This window comes from Schistocerca serialis, chromosome 11 (assembly GCF_023864345.2).
Source record: "Schistocerca serialis cubense isolate TAMUIC-IGC-003099 chromosome 11, iqSchSeri2.2, whole genome shotgun sequence".
NCBI classification, from domain to species: domain Eukaryota; kingdom Metazoa; phylum Arthropoda; class Insecta; order Orthoptera; family Acrididae; genus Schistocerca; species Schistocerca serialis.
The window spans coordinates 97,665,759-97,679,152 of NC_064648.1; the positions used below are offsets into that span (position 1 = coordinate 97,665,759).

The window sequence follows — 13,394 nt, forward strand, 5'->3', positions numbered from 1 at the left end:
TCATTTTTCAAAATAAACATCTCTCAACAGCCAGCTATCAATCAGTCATTTCAAAATTATTAAAATCAAGTTATTTCTAAAACAAAAGACTGACGATATTACTGCCGATGCAGTTCGGTGGCGTTCGGGTCACGCCTTGCTGGCTTGGCGCGCGAAGTGTCTCGCACAGTCCAGCTCTGCAGTTCTGACCGTTCCAGTAGACAGACATGTCGTCTGTTATAGCAGTATTTGTTTCATGCAGTTTTATTTACTACAGTTCTGACCGTCGCCAGGTACAGACATGTTGTCTGTAATAGCAGTATTTGATTCATGTAATTTTATTCTCCAGTTCTGACGGTTCCAGTAGACAGACATGTTGTCTGTGGCAGGATGTATTTCACGTTATTTTAGCCAGATATAATGACTGTCGAAAGATATATTCAATACGCTGTGATCAGGAATAGTTTCTCGTGTCTATATCAATAAAAACGCGAGTGGCATCCCGAACGAGTTATAGTTTATTCGTAGCAGTAGTTCCTTGCGAAGTTAATTTCAGCCTCAAGGAAAAGAATTTATGACCTGCGTGCTGTTTTCTGCACTGGGGACATCATCATCGTGAAGACAGCAGGTTAGTGAAGTGTACAAGAACTTATGTACTCCACACAGGGCAGTGGAAACGACTAGGCACCTCACGTGTACTGCATGTACAGTACAAATGTGCTCAGTGACACGTCATTTGCAGTAATGCAGAGGAGGTAAAGAAGGATGAAAGTTTTAACACTATCTCACTTTTATTCCTTTTTTCTTGCCGTACCCCCCCCCCCCCCCCCCCCCAGCCTCCTCCTTACCCCGACTGCAGTGACTGCCTCTCTCATCGTGCACCGTTGCTCACAATCTGGCGTCGGCAGCCGGAGTCCGTGATCGTGTGTGTGTGAGCTGCATTTGCATGTATGTGTGTGTACGTTGCCTAATTCCGATGGAGGCCTGTTTGGGTGAAAGCATACTGGGGGGCCTATCTGTGACTCAGTATCTCTGCTACATGGTGCGTACCAACTATCCTTTCCGTAATGTTGTCTTTGTACTGTATACTATGTTATAATCTGGCTGATGTTGATACATTTCAAGTAGTCAGTACAAAAAACATTAATAATCTACCAACCACAATAAATAACAGAGCAAAAATAGTAATGTTTCCCGACGATACAAGTATCCTTGTACAAGGACCCAACTCCACAATGCAGGATACAAGTACACAAATGGTTCACTGCAAATAGCCTAACCTTAAATCTTTCAAAAACCACCAATATGATACAGCTTTCAAAAAAAAAAAAAAAAAAAAAAAAAAAAACTGAAATACATGTTAACACTCACAAAATTAATGAAACCACACATACAAAATTCCTAGGTAGTCAGATAAACAGTCACCTAAGATGGAAAGAACAAATTGATCAGCTGGTCAAGAAACTTAGCTCATCGTGCTTTGCACTAAGAGTCCTCCATCAGTTAGTGGACAGAGAAATAATGTTGTTGCCATATTTTGTGTATTTCCATTCTGTTCTCTCCTATGGCGTAATCTTCTGGGGAAATACTGCAGGTGTTGAAAAAGTCTTCAGAATACAAAAACAAGCAGTGAGACTAATATGTGGGGTCCCTAATGGGGCATCTTGCAGAGGTCTCTTCAAATCTCTCAGGATACTTGCCATCACAGGTCAGTATATATACTCACTGATGTTATTTGTAGCCAACAACAGGGAATTGTGACATCCTCGACCACGACGCAAGACGGGTGAAAAATTTACGCCAAGGCTCTGCAACTCTCACTAAAGTACATAGGGGAGTTACTGAGTCAGGTATAAAGGTCTTCAATAAGCTCCCTATCAATATAAAAAAGGAAATAAATAATGTACAGGTTTTCAAAAGGAAACTAAAGTTATGCCTCATTGAACAAACTTTCTATAAAATGAATGAATACTTAGAGTTATAAGGTATGAGAGTGGGGGAAACTGCCTAAGAAAAGCACACCCTTAAAGATAAAGTGTGTGCTGTTATTTGTAGTTTAACTGAAGTTGTGATAAAATGTAACTTTATCTATATCATTATAAGAAAATGTGAACTCGCATGTATCCACGCTCTTGAGCATTCACTTAAACCCCTTCTTAAGGAATGCAGTTTAGCATAAAAATATGCACTATCACTTATTCTACTATTTTGAACAGTCACTTAAACTGTTTCTGGTATAATGCAGGCTTTAATACTGCATGCAAGTAATTGTTTTTGGTAAATAAACAAATGTCTTTGCAATGTGATGTATAAATGTTCATGCACTACTGTATTATATCAATTGACTTGTCCTGCATCACTTGTACACTGGTTGTATAATATGTAATCAACAAGACCAAATAAATAAATAAAATTTAAAAAAACTGCAAGAAGTGCTGCCACATCCCCTCTGTCTGACAAACTGGCACCCAGCAATTTCTTCTTGTTGCCAAGTGTGAGGAAATGGCTCACAGGTAAATAATTGTGTGTGAATGAAGAAATCGTCATCGAGGTGAGAGGCATATTTTTGAGAGGATGACAATTCCTATTTTTTGGAGGGGTCAAAAATGCCCTGGGCATTGAAAGAAATGTACAAAGTGTGATTGGAAAGTCTCAAGGATGGATCCGTTACTGCTTACTGGTTTGACGGGCAGGAGGGTGGGGAGTGAGTTGTTGCCTTGTCCTTGAACGCCCCCTGACAGGAAACCACATTTCCTTTATTCAGTTCGTTGTGGCAGCTGGTTGAGTGTGGGTCTGTGAGGGCTCGTTGCTGGATTCTGTCTGCGTGACAATGGACATAAAAACAGAGCAATGAGTTTGTGTGAAATTTTGTTTTTGTCCGGTTCAACAAATTTAAAAATGGCTGCAAATCGTTTGAAGATGAACCACGGTCCGGCCGTCCTTCCACCTCAAAAACGAATGAAAATGTTGTGGAAGATCATGACTTAATGCACTCTGATCGTAGACTTACAATTAGGGAGATGGCTGATGAACTTAATTTTAAGTTTCTATTCAGTTCAGTCAATTTTAACTGAAGATTGGACATGCGTCGAGTGTCCACAAAATGCATTCCCAAAGTGTTGTCAAGTGACCTGGGACAATACCAACTTGAAGTGTGCTAGGAACTGATTAATCAGACTAAAAATGATGCAGATTTGTTGAATAGGGTAATTACATTTGATGAAATGTGGGTATATGGAGATGATCCTGAAACCAAAGTGCAGTCATTGGAGTGGAAGACTCGAGGTTCACCACGGCGAAAAAAGCACGGCAAAGTCGGTCGAAGGTGAAGACAATGTTAGTGATTTTTTTCGATTCTACAGTATTGTGCATCATGGACTGGAGGACAGTCAGTTAACTAGGAATTCTACCAATGTGTCCTTGAGCGTTTGCGCGAAAAGGTGCGGAAGAAAAGGCCTGCATTGTGGAAAGATGGGAGTTGGGTGCTACACCGTGCCTTCTCCATCGTTGAATTTTTGACCAAATTCAAAATTCCTGTGTTTCCATAACCACCATATTCATCTGGTTTGGCCCCTGTGGACTTCTGCCTGTTTCCTAAACTGAACAATTCACTGAAAGAGAAGCGATTTGACTCGATTGATGACAGCCAGGCAAATACGGAGAGCGTCCTTAGCACACTTCAGGAAAAAAATTTCCAGGAATGTTTCCAAAAGTGGAAACGCCATTGGAGTCCATGTGTTCAGACAGGGGTCTATTCTGAAAGAGATGCATCAATGTAGCATGTAAGTACCACCATTGTACAATTACAAGCCCATTCATAAAACAACCAGTCACACCTCGTACATTCCTAAAAGGCAACCTCACTGAAAAGTAAATAATTTGTTTTTGCGCTACTGTGACAGATTATTGAACTGCCCTCATATGGTAATGATGTAATCATTTGCTGTTAGCTGTATGGCACTGCTTGTCTCTCTCTTGCAGGACAGTGCCATAATTCGAGTCATCGGTGGGGAAAAAGCTGCAGACGTGTGGGTTCCACGGTTTGTTTTCAATCACAAAACAATCTGCGCCGGCGTCACCTTAACTGCAGAAGCGGACCTCACGAGTGCGACGTGCCTCGACGATGATGAGCCACTTGAGGGTGAGCACAAAGTACACCTACATCTACAATTTTATCCTGTAAGCCAGATTTTGAAGTGGCATATATTAAACAGATGTATTTTAACTTCAGGCAGGGGGGCAGAGGTTAGTTTAACAACTGATCTGCCCTGTATTTTACGAGGCTGTCAGACGAATTTGAAATGACTATAGGTTTTGTGAGATGGCTGATGCGCTCCCAGAACTATCTACATCTACATTTATACTCCAAAAGCCACCCAAAGGTGTGTGGCTGAGGGCACTTTACATACCACTGTCATTACCTCCCTTTCCTGTTCCAGTCACATACGGTCCGCGGGAAGAACGACTGCCGGAAAGCCTTCGTGCGCGCTCGAGTCTCTCTAATTTTACATTCGTGACCACCTCGGGAGGTGTAAGTAGGGGGAAGCAATATATTCGATACCTCATCCAAAAATGCACCCTCTCAAAACCTGGACAGCAAGCTACACTTCGATGCAGAGTGCCTCTCTTGCAGAGTCTGCCACTTGAGTCTACTAAACTTCTCCGTAACGCTATCACACTTACCAAATAACCCTGTGACGAAACGCGCCACTGTTCTTTGGATCTTCTCTATCTCCTCTGTGAACCCGACCTGGTACGGATCCCACACTGATGAACAATACTCGAGTACAGGTCGAACGAGTGTTTTGTAAGCCACCTCCTTTCTTGATGGACTACATTTTCTAAGGACTCTCCCAATGAATCTCAACGTGACACCCGCCTTACCAACAATTAATTTTATATGATCATTCCACTTCAAATCATTCCATATGCGTACTCCCAGACATTTTACAGAAGTAACTGCTACCAGTGTTTGTTCCACTATCATGTAATCGTACAATAACATGCTGCGTTCTGTTTGCTAAAAACTCTTCAATCCAGCCACACAGCTGGTCTGATATTCCGTAGGCTCTTACTTTGTTTATCAGGTGACAGTGCGGAACTGTATCGAATGCCTTCCGGAAGTCAAGGAAAATGGCACCTACCTGGGAGCCTGTATCTAATATTTTCTGGGTCTCATGAACAAATAAAGCGAGTTGGGTCCCACACGATCACTGTTTCCGGAATCCATGTTGATTCCTACAGAGTAGATTTTGGGTTTCCAGAAATGACATGGTATGCGAGCAAAAAACATGTTCTAAAATTCTACAACAGATCGATGTCAGAGATATAGGTCTATAGTTTTGCGCATCTGCTCGACGACCCTTCTTGAAGAATGGGACTACCTGTGCTCTTTTCCAATCATTTGGAACCTTCCATTCCTCTAGAGGCTTGCGGTACATGGCTGTTAGAAGGGGGGCAAGTTCTTTCGCCTTCCCAACAACATTTTCTATGAGTTCTCTCCAATTTAAGTTGTTCATGTCAGGGCAGCTGGCTCACCCTGTCTGTTGTTTCTTCTTCAGTTCAGTTAGGATTTTACTATCACATTTTAACATTGGCAAAGTTGAATATTTTACAGTCTATATCTACAAGGATACTTTGCAAATCACACTTATGTGCCTGGCAGAGGGTTCATCGAACCACATTCACAATAATCTTCTAGTACTCCACTCTCGTTTACCTTGCTGTGCGAGATCCAGTTTCCCTTATTTTATTATGGTGATTGTTTCTTCCTATGTGGATCTGCATCAACAAAATATTTTCACATTCGGAGGAGAAAGTTGAAAATTGGTCAATGAAATTGAGCTAGAGGATCAGACTGCAATGAGAAACACTTTTATTATTATTATTATTATTATTATTATTATTTTTAAATATCTTTTATCATGTCTGTGACACTCTCCCCTACTTCTTGATACAAAATGTGCTGCCCTTCTTTTCACTTTCTCCATTAATCCTACCTGGTAAGGATCGCGCACTACACAGCAGTACTCCATAGGAGGATGGACAAGCAAAGTGTAGGCAGTCTCTTTAATAGATCGGTTGCGTTTCCTCAGTGTTCTGCCAATAAAACACAGTCTTGGGTTCGCCTTCCCCACAACATTTTCTATGAGTTCTTTCCAGTTTAAGTTGTTCGTAATTGTAGCTCCTAGGTATTTAGTTGAATTTACAGCCTTTAGATGAGACTGATTTATCACATAACAGAAGTCTAATGGATTCTTTTTATCACTCATGTGGGTGACCTCAGACTTTTCATTACTTAGGGTCAATTGCCTATATTTGCACCATATCTTTTCTAAATGGTTTTGCAATTCATTTGATCTTCTGATGACTCTACTAGAGGACAAATGACATCACATGTGCAAACAACCTAAGACGGCTACTCAGTCTCTTACATCATTTATATAGATAAGGAACAGCAGAGGGCCTTTAACACTTCCTTGGGGACCACCAGAAATCTCTTCTGTTTTATTCAATGACATTCCATCAGTTACTACAAACTGTGACCTCTCAGAAAATCACGAACCCAGTCACATAACTGAGACTATATTCCATATGCGAGCAATTTGATTACAAACCACTCGGAGGTACAGTGTCAGAAGCCTTCTGGAAATCTAGAAATATGGAATCAATTTGAAATCCCTTGTCAGTAGCACTCACCACTTGTGTTAGAAAAGATCTAGTTACGTTTCACAAGAAAAATATTTTCCAAATCTGTGTCAACTGTGTGTCAGTAGACAATTCTCTTTGAGATTAATTTGTAATGTTCAAACACAACATATGTTCCAAACCGGGTAGGTGAAAGTGCCCAAAAATGGGAGAGAGTGATTGTAATATCAAGCGACATTGTATTGTTTGCATTTTTACTTTTAACTACACTCCTCTGTAGCTGAGGTCGCTAATGCGTGCCTGTGTGGTGGCACTCGACTAGAGACGGGTAGTTCGCGAACGAACGGGTGCAAAGGAACGGTTCACCAAGATGAACGAGAGGACCGAGGAATGAATTCCAAGGAACGATCGGTTCATAGTTCACTTCAGTCGTGACGGTCTACTTATAGTTCCCGGGAACGAGGAACGATTGGTTCATAGATCACTTCGGTTGCGGCGGTCACTTTGGCAATTCTCGTTCCAGCCTCGGTCGCATGCTCGTCTCAGTCTCTGTCTCCCTCGGCCGCACTCGTCGTTCTTCGCATGACCACCTGTCTCAGTTCCACGGCCGACTGCTTCTAGTTAGTTCAGTATCCAGTTGCTCATTTCGTTCACTGCGCTCGCCTATTTTACATGTGTTCCAAACTGTTCTTGCATTTGGATCTGGCTATTCAGCGTCCATGACCGGTAATCAAAAAGTATTTTATAGTTACGTAAATTACATAAAAATTACATCGTGTGTAATAAGTACGTCTCTTCAGGTAACAAAAGGGCGTATCAGCTCACTTCATTATATCGATGAACAGCAGAAGACACACTTATAACAAGGCAAGGGGGTTTTTTTTTTTTCATAAATATTTTGGTTTCATCGAATTGATTTAGCAGCTAACTTTCAATAATTTGCTTAATTTTTAGTGTAAGAAAACTCATTTAAAACGATTTTCGTGTATCTTTCATATATAAAATATTACATTTAGGAAGGATCTAATTATTTGTAAGTTTTGTTGGTTCCAATTTGCATTACCTGCTAGTTTGGTTTCTTTGAAAAAATGAAAGAAAGTGGGTTGCAGGTCATTTTGGCTCAGTAGGAAAAGCGGTGCCTCTCCATTTGAAAAGACATAGATTGCCATAAAATCGTATTTACTTATTATCTCAAAAACATTTGTTCAGAAGGAGCTTTCAAACCAAAAACTTTATTAGTGCGAACTTAATTATTGTTATTATTATTGCTGCATTAACTTTAATAATGCAACATAAAAACCTAATTTTTACTAAGCGTGTGATGCAAGTATGAGAAAACCACATTTTATTTTATGCTTCCACAAAGTCTCTACTCCGCCTACAAACTCAGAGATAACGTGAAATATATATAGGGTGTAAACGATTATTGTTTACAATGTAGCATAGCTATGTAGTGGAAGTCGAAACGAAGAATTCTATACGAGACACTTGTGGTCTATTAAGTTGAGAAACAGCCACCAACAGGTTTACAAGACTAAATGAGCTATAGCCCACGCGCGTCGCGTGAGATTTTCACATTCTCTTCTCCAGCTCTCTACACATCGTCATCGATTGTTTCGCAATTGTTGCTCGCGTTATCTTGTTATTTCTTCACTGCCTAATTATTACACGTTTGTCTGTCTGTTGTATCTGCTCGTAACGGGCAACACACCGTCCGTAATTGGCGAGCAGGTCTGTTCTCGGGACCGGTTTTCCGTGCGCCATCCTATATTATTTCCTTGCAATCAGCCACACAAGACTATGGTTGGCTAAACGAGAGGTTCTGCAGAGTCACAGAAATTGTTTCTAAAAGTGTATAAGAATTCTGTAATGAATACAAAATCTGTACTTCAGGGGGGAGGCAAGTGCCCCCTCCTGATGCCCTCCATCCTTCAGTCACCTACACTACTAGTTTTCAGTTTTTCATAAGAACCATATACCAAGCACAAATGAACGGCGAACGAGTAAAAATGAACGGTTCCCAAGGACGAACGAGTTTGCCCATCCCTACACTCGACTCTGAGGTAAGACGGTTCGGACATTGTTCGGCCTTCAAGGGGAGGAGAGGTGACGGCACAAAGTTCCTGATCACCAGTTTTTGCACCGGTGGCTCGGATTAATTCCAAACCTTTCCACGGTGTCTCACAAAGTGACATCACGTGACTGTCGACGACGAGGCCGCCCGTCGGGAGGAGGTGTTGAGCTCGGCAACACCCTCGATGTTATTTGAGTGGTTAGGAAAGGTGAAAGGAGTATATAGAGGGACTATACAAGGGCGATATACTTAAGGGCAATGTTGTAGAAACGGAAGAGGATGTAGATGAAGATGAAATGGGAGATACGATACTGCGTGAAGAGTTTGATAGAGCACTGAAAGACCTGAGTCGAAACAAGGCCCCGGGAGTAGACAATATTCCATTAGAACTACTGACAGCCTTGGGAGAGCCAGTCATGACAAAACTCTACCATCTGGTGAGCAAGATGTATGAGACAGGCGAAATACCCCCAGACTTCAAGAAGAATATAATAATTCCGATTCCAAAGAAAGCAGGTGTTGACAGATGTGAAAATTACCGAATTATCAGTTTAATAAGTCACGGCTGCAAAATACTAACATGAATTCTTTAAAGATGAATGGAAAAACTGGTACAAGTTGACCTCTGGGAAGCTCTGTTTGGATTCCATAGAAATGTTGAAACACGTGAGGCAATACTGACCCTACGACTTCTTAGAAGCTAGATTAAAAAAAAGGCAAACCTACATTCCTAGCATTTGTAGACTTAGAGAAAGCTTTTGACAATGTTGACAGGAATAGTCTCTTTCAAGTTCTGAAGGTGGCAGGGGTAAAACACAGGGAGCAAAAGGCTATTTACAATTTGTACAGAAACCAGATGGCAGTTATAAGAGTCGAGGGGCAAGAAAAGCAGTTGTTGGAAAGGGAGTGAGACAGGGTTTTAGCCTCTCCCCGATGTTATTCAATCTGTATATTGAGCAAGCAGTAAAGAAAACAAAAGAAAAATTCGGAGTAGGTATTAAAATCAATGGAGAAGAAATAAAAACTATTGAGGTTCGCCGATGACATTGTAATTCTGTCAGAGACAGCAAAGGACTTGGAAGAGCAGTTGAACGGAATGGACAGTGTCTTGAAGGAAGGATATAAGATGAACATCAACAAAAGCAAAATGAGGATAATGGAACGTAGTCGAATTAAGTTGGGTTATGCTGAGGGCATTAGATTAGGAAATGAGACACTTGAAGTAGTAAAGGAGCTTTGCTATTTGAGGAGCAAAATAACTGATGATGGTCGAAGTAGAGAGGATATAAAATGTAGACTGGCAATGGCAAGGAAAGCGTTTCTGAAGAAGAGAAATTTGTTAACATTGAGTATAGATGTAAGTGTCAGGAAGTCGTTTCTGAAAGTATTTGTATAGAGTGTTGCCATGTGTGGAAGTGAAACATGGTCGATTAACAGTTTGGATAAGAAGAGAATAGAAGCTTTCGAAATGTGGTGCTACAGAAGAAAGCTGAAGATTAGATGGGTAGATCACGTAACTAATGAGGAGGTACTGAATAGGATTGGGGAGAAGAGGAGTTTGTGGCACAACTTGACTAGAAGAAGGGATCGGTTGGTAGGACACGTTCTGAGGCATCAAGGGATCACCAATTTATTATCAGAGGGCTGCGTAGAGGGTAAAAATCGTAGAGGGAGACCAAGAGATGAATACACTAAACAGATTCAGAAGGATGTAGGCTGCAGTAGGTACTGGGAGATGAAGAAGCTTGCACAGGATAGAGTAGCATGGAGAGCTGTATCAAACCAGTCTCAGGACTGAAGACCACAACAACAACAACAACCACATTTGTATTGGTTTATTTTTAAAAAGAGTGCTAATAACCATGCTGTTGAGTGTCCTAAATACACACACACACACACACACACACACACACACACACACTATTCAATTTGTGGCATGTGGCAGAGCGTACTTCCGGCACTAACATTATTCCCTGTTGTGGCTCTCGATCTTCCACCATAATCGAGTCCATCAACGTGAGGCGGCAAACATGAGGTAGCCAAGGAGGTGGGAATGTGGGTTCTACTATGCCAAGACTGCTTGGTAGCTACAACAGGAAAAAACAATTAATTAGCAGGAGTACAAAATAAGAAAGTATTTATTACTTAATTTTTCTGTAGTCCACGATCAGTTGGTTGACAATTATAGAAGATGCGACTAGACTAAGCGTCTGCAGAATGACACAATTTATGAGTCACAAATCTGGCAGTGACGAATTAATCCCTCGTAATCTCGAATGTGAATTTGGAGACTAACTTGGAACGGAGCTACAAAGACTTGATGGCAGCAACGACTGAGCTGCAGATGGTGACTAACATCGGCGCTGGCTTACCACTGAGCGCGGCTACGAACTGTAGACTGGCACAACTGCACTACTCTCCTGCTGCACATGAAGTGGCCCAGCGGTGAGCATAAGTACTGCGACTGGCTGTGTTCTCTTTGGCTAACACAGCCGCTCTTCTGTTCCATGTATCGAGAGAATCGCATCCGGTGGATCGATCTCTCAGGCGGCGGTGTGGTCGTATGACTGACGACATCACACTTGTAATTGACTGAAGAGTCCATAGCAAGTAGAACACAGCCTGTCCTTAATGAAGAGAAGTCTCCAGACATTAAAGTATCTCTGGACATATCCAAATGGAGCATTATAGGTCTATTACCACTCATAATAGCCTGCCAGAAAACGAAAACAAGTACACTCGGAAAGGCGATGTCGATTTTGGTCCAGTGACAGCATATGTCACCTGGGGATAGTAAATGTACTGGTAATACGAGGGTTGAATGAAAAGTACTGCCTCCAACTTTGTTAACTGGGTTTGGATGGGAATAGTTTAATAAATCAAATTACCAATATTCACTTTTCTACATAATCTTCCGGAAAGTGTTTGACTCGGTGCCCCACTGCAGACTCCTAACTAAGGTACGAGCATATGGGACAGGTTCCCAAGTATTTGAGTGGCTCAAAGACTTCTTAAGTACTAGAACTCAGTACGTTGTCCTCGATGGTGAGTGTTCATTGGAGGTGAGGGTATCATCTGGAGTGCCCCAGGGAAGTGTGGTAGGTCTGCTGTTGTTTTCTATCTACATAAACAATCTTTTGGATAGGGTGGATAGCAATGTGTGGCTGTTTGCTGATGATGCTGTGGTGTACAGGAAGGTGTTGTCATTTAGTGACTGTAGGAGGATACAAGATGACTTGGACAGGATTTGTGATTGGTGTAAAGAATGGCAGCTAACTCTAAATATAGATAAATGTAAATTAATGCAGATGAATAGGAAAAAGAATCCTGTAATGTTTGAATATTCCATTAGTAGTGTAGCGCTTGACACAGTCACGTCGATTAAATATTTGGGCGTAACATTGCAGAGCGATGTGAAGTGGGACAAGCATGTAATGGCAGTTGTGTGGTAGGCGGATAGTCGTCTTTGGTTCATTGGTAGAATGTTGGGAAGATAAGATAAGAGAGATTAGAGTTCGTACAGAGGCATATAGGCAGTCTTTTTTCCCTCGTTCTGTTTGGATGTGGAACAGGGAGAGAAGATGCTAGTTGTGGTACAAGGTACCCTCCGCCACGCACCGTATGGTGGATTGCGGAGTATGTATGTAGATGTAGAATTTAATACATTTCTGCTTGCAATGAACAAGTTTTCTGACGCCATCAAGGAAGTAGTTGACACAATGTTTCTGCAACCACAGTCCCACAGTTCTCTCAACGTCTTCATCAGAAACATAATGATGTCCCTGCAGATCGTCTTTCATTATTGGGAACAGGTGGAAGTGAGACAGTGCTAAATCTGGACTGTATGGAAGATGCCGTACAGTGGTGAGATTAAGTCTCTCAAGTTCTGCTGTGGTGGCATGTGAAGTGTGTGGTTTGCCAAGCAAAGCAATAATGTGACCCACACGTTATTGTGAAATGCTGACTGTGCTTGCAGTTTCTCTCTGAGTGATACGATGATCGTCCTGAACCAATCTGTCAACATTTTGCTTGTGAAACTCGGTGGTTGCTGTCACAGGGTGTCCGACTCGTTGTTTGTCATGCAGATCAGATGTTCCTGCCTCAACATCTTTAAACTTACTCTCCCAACGACGCACATTACTCACATAGACACTATCACTACAGGGTGTTACAGAAAGGTACGGCCAAACTTTCAGGAAACATTCCTCACACACAAATAAAGAAAAGATGTTATGTGGACATGTGTCTGGAAACGCTTAATTTCCATGTTAGAGCTCATTTTAGTTTCATTAGTATGTACTGTACTTCCTCGATTCACCGCCATGATTTCATACGGGATACTCTACCTGTGCTGCTAGAAAATGTGCCTTTACAAGTACGACACAACATGTGGTTCATGCACGATGGAGCTCCTGCACGCTTCAGTCGAAGTGTTTGTACGCTTCTCAACAACAGATTTGGTGACCGATGGATTGGTAGAGGCGGACCAATTCCATGGCCTCCACGCTCTCCTGACCTCAACACTCTTGACTTTCATTTCTGGGGGCATTTGAAAGCTCTTGTCTACCCAACCCCACATCTACATCTACATCTACATCTACATGAATACTCTGCAATTCACATTTAAGTGCTTGGCAGAGGGTTCGTCGAACCACAATCATACTATCTCTCTAAAATTCCACACCCGAACAGC

The 13,394-nt window shown here is 41.7% G+C and overlaps 1 protein-coding gene across 1 annotated transcript in view; it reads left to right on the plus strand.

Annotated features, from left to right (window-relative positions):
- The first annotated feature begins 206 nt into the window (after positions 1–206).
- The window catches only part of LOC126426485 (uncharacterized), a 92,407-nt gene continuing 79,219 nt past the window's right edge, over positions 207–13,394 (plus strand). Inside the window, exons 1-2 of the mRNA XM_050088395.1 lie at positions 207–272; positions 3,961–4,120. Coding sequence (XP_049944352.1) covers positions 207–272; positions 3,961–4,120 — 226 coding nt within the window. The remainder of the gene's footprint in view (positions 273–3,960; positions 4,121–13,394) is intronic.